Source organism: Silene latifolia, chromosome 3 (assembly GCF_048544455.1).
Source record: "Silene latifolia isolate original U9 population chromosome 3, ASM4854445v1, whole genome shotgun sequence".
Lineage (NCBI taxonomy): Eukaryota > Viridiplantae > Streptophyta > Magnoliopsida > Caryophyllales > Caryophyllaceae > Silene > Silene latifolia.
In genome coordinates this window covers 149806339-149810066 of record NC_133528.1, presented here as the reverse complement: position 1 = coordinate 149810066, position 3728 = coordinate 149806339, and the positions used below count along the sequence as shown (strand labels likewise).

Genomic DNA, 3728 nt, shown 5'->3' with positions numbered 1-3728 from the left:
AACTTGCTAAATTTAATTTTCGTTTTTAGTAGAAACATACTCTGTATATTTGAATAAGAAAACACTTTATTAATTAATATTCACAAAATATTGATAACTAATAATTTTAGTATCATGAAAATATTTCATCACCTACTCGAAATTTTTGAAAGAAAAAGAATTAAATGAATATATCATGAGAAATGTAAGAATCAACTCATTTATTCCATATTTAGTGAAATATTCTTTTGATTCTTTCTATATTTAGACTCATAATGTGTGCCCTTAGGGCACACGTTAGAAAAACCTAAGATGGGTTTTACAAACATAAATAAAATTGTAAGGCTAGGATTGCTCAAACATTTTTTAATCGTAAAATCGAATCAAATTTTTGATAACTATTCCTTTATTACGACGGTCCACAGGTAATCCAACTTGCTCTCTTAAACCACATCTATCGTTTTCACATTTCACCCCATGACAAAAAAAAATAATAAAAAAAAAATCACTTTCTTAGAATTTTCATGCATGAAGCCATGAAGTGATGTGAACGTTGCGGCCTATTTTATTGAATTTTCTAATCACCAACCCCTCAACTATTTCCTATATCTATATATACACTCCTTATACTCAACTTTCTTATCAACAAAACATACATCATATTTTCATATACAAACTAAAATTCCTTATTAGTAACACCATGAGCAACAAAACATCCCTAGTGTTTAAGGTGACTAGGCATACGCCGGAGTTAATAACTCCGGCTGCGCCAACTCGATACGAGTTCAAAGAGTTATCAGACATAGATGACCAACCTGGTCTCTGGATGCGCGTACCTGGCATCCAGTTTTACAGGTCTGCGCCAAACATGCTTGGCACAGACCCTGCCAGGGTGATCAAGGAGGCTGTAAGCAAAGCCTTAGTACCGTTTTACCCATTAGCCGGGCGGCTAAGGAAGAAAGAGGGGAATAAGTTAGTGGTAGAGTGTAACGCAGAAGGGGTTATGTTTACGGAGGCGGATGCGGAGGTTAGTTTAGATGAGTTTAGTGAAGCTCAACTTCATCCTCCTATTCCTTGTATTGATGAACTCCTTTATGATGAACTTGATGGCTATGATGGGATTCTTAACTCCCCTTTGGTTCTCATTCAGGTATTACTCTCTTCATTCCGATCATTTATATACACTAAATATCGTTACGGTTTTACATGAGAGTTTTTCTACAAACTAAACTATGGATTTAGCATTAAATATTTTAATTTTCTTATCGATCAGGTAACGAGGCTTAAATGTGGAGGGTTTATATTGGCACACAAAATAAATCACGTGATGGCAGACGGGTCAGGTCTAGCTCAATTCTTAAACGCAGTGGGAGAGTTGGCCCGTGGAGCACAATTCTTATCGGTCTACCCGATTTGGAAACGCGACTTGATCCGTGCTCGAGATCCACCACAAATCACTTGTGAGCACCCGGAGTTTGATCAAATTCCCGATATTCCATTTGGTGATGATTTGGTTCACAAGGCGTTCTTCTTTGGTATGTCTTTCATCCCCTTAAACTAAAAGAATAAGAAATATGTAAAGTTTTCCCGCCTAAATGAATTAGGCTATAAATGAGCTTCATAACATCATATCTACAACTGGGTCATCTTAATCAATTTCGACTTAAGTTATAAATGGGCTTCATAATATCATATCTACAATTGGATCATACTCATTAATTTCATACAATAAATAATTTCTATATATACCATTTAAAAAAAGGATAATATTCTTTTAATTTGCATAGACATATTAACGGATATAAATATTTTTACTTATGATATTTTTTTTTTAACACTTTAACTTAATATTCATCTTTGCTCCATACTATATGAAAACTTAAATTTTGGTTACTTTTTTTAATTGTTTATATAACGCCTTCAGGATATAGTGATATAATTAAAAACAAAGTTTTATTAAAACAAAGTTAATAAAATAATTTTATTAAAACCGACAATATTATATAGAGTAAAAAGTGTTGAAAAATCTCTTTTCTAGCTCTTAATACAAAATTACTAATAGTAAATTTTATAATAAAATTTCAAATGGAGTTAAATACCAATAGTATAATTATTGAATTCTCTAATATTATTATCTAAAAAACCGCGCATTTGCGCGGGAACTATACTAGTCTATCTAATACACTCCTACTGGGAAATCTATTTGTTTGTCTTTTATCCTATTTTTATCTGGTTGACTTGTTGACTTTCTATTTTTGGTTGGTAAAGTCAAAGTATATGTATTGCAGATTTGCAGACTTCCTAATTTTTGTAGTTGACTTGTTTGCTTTTTTTTTCTCAAGTCAAAGTATGGATATACTATTTCACAATTTTTCACATGGGACAATTTTCTGGACAATTTTTAATTTAAACAATAAAATCATGCTTTTAATTTCTCCGGTAATGAATCCGTTTAAGTTTACACAATATTAATGTCGTCTCAACGAATTAATTTGGATGATGTCTAATCTTAACGTACTCATCTGTTGTTTTTCACAGGCGCAAATGAGATTGCAGCCCTACGTCGCTCGCTTCCAGCCCACCAAAAATCCTCGTCGACATTCGAAATGTTGACTGCCGTAATTTGGAGGAGCCGCACCATCGCGTTGCGGATTCGTCCTGACGAGGAAGTTCGGCTACGACTCTACATGAACACCCGACACAAATACAAGAACCCGCCCCTACCTGCCGGGTTCTACGGTAATGGCATCGCCACACCCGTAACCATATCAACCGCCAGCCTACTGACCCGAAACCCCATCGGGTACGCCGTTGACCAAGTCAAACTGGTTAAAAATAAAGTCAACGAGGAGTACGTCAAGTCCGTCGCTGACTTTTTAGTGGTTAACGATAAACCCCGAACCACTAGGACCCACACATTTACCGTGTCCGACGTCAGCAAGCTTAAGCTTGACAGCTTTGACTTCGGGTGGGGACCGCCTGTACAAGGCGGTCCCGCTAGAGGGTTTATGGGTGGGCCTACCCCAGGATATGGGAGCTTTTATTTGGCTTCTAAAAATAGTAAGGGCGAAAGTGGAATTTTGGTGCCGATTTATTTACCACCTTTGGCTATGGAGAGGTTCGAAAAGGAGATAAACGGGTATTTGGATAATTCAGTTTCGGAGTACCCGGCTCCGATTTGTAGCCCGAGATCGTTCGGGAAGAATGGTGTTACGTTGAATTTTGGTGTTGGGGTGAAAGCCTAAAGGGGTACGTAAATGTTATAGCATGCATGCATGCCTGATTTAAGATTAAGACTGTTAAATCATGCAAACGGGTCTGAACCACACCTGAAATAATATGTGCTAAAATAGCATTTAATATGAGATTGAAATTTGTAAAATAATTCTTGTTATTTTGTATTTTTGTTGTATGGTAGCATAACTAATTTGTATGAATGGAATTTAAAAATCTGTGTAATTATGAAAGAATGTAACCGTGTAAAAAATTATTATTGACAATTATTTGGGAAAATTATTATACAGGAGTTAGTGTGTTATGTTGCAATTTCACATTTTCATATTTTCATGGCGTAATTAAAATTGTGAAACACTGAAACTTATGGCCGTCGTGGAATGAATTTGAGAGACCGTGTTTTAAATGTCAGTTTAGGATCCAAAATAAAGGAAAACAAATTTTTTTTTGTAGCATTTCGTAATACTCGAACTTCAAATCTCCATGCTACCTGCTCTCATCTAACTAACGAATTA

At 35.3% G+C, this 3728-nt stretch overlaps 1 protein-coding gene across 1 annotated transcript; it reads left to right on the top strand.

Moving 5' to 3' along the window:
* The first annotated feature begins 533 nt into the window (after window positions 1–533).
* Window positions 534–3525, top strand: LOC141648457 (benzyl alcohol O-benzoyltransferase-like). Its single transcript, XM_074457129.1, has 3 exons — window positions 534–1129; window positions 1253–1514; window positions 2518–3525. Exons 1-3 carry the CDS (start codon window positions 680–682, stop codon window positions 3222–3224), a joined length of 1419 nt encoding a protein of 472 aa, XP_074313230.1. The 5' UTR covers window positions 534–679; the 3' UTR covers window positions 3225–3525.
* The last annotated feature ends 203 nt before the right edge of the window (window positions 3526–3728 follow it).

Bases quoted from the DNA above. Each gene is read 5' to 3' on its own strand.
- LOC141648457 (XM_074457129.1), top strand. From the start codon at position 680: ATGAGCAACAAAACATCCCTAGTGTTTAAGGTGACTAGGCATACGCCG. The intron at 1,130-1,252 runs GTATTACTCTCT...CTTATCGATCAG, and splicing joins CCCCTTTGGTTCTCATTCAG to GTAACGAGGCTTAAATGTGG. The intron at 1,515-2,517 runs GTATGTCTTTCA...TGTTTTTCACAG, and splicing joins TCACAAGGCGTTCTTCTTTG to GCGCAAATGAGATTGCAGCC.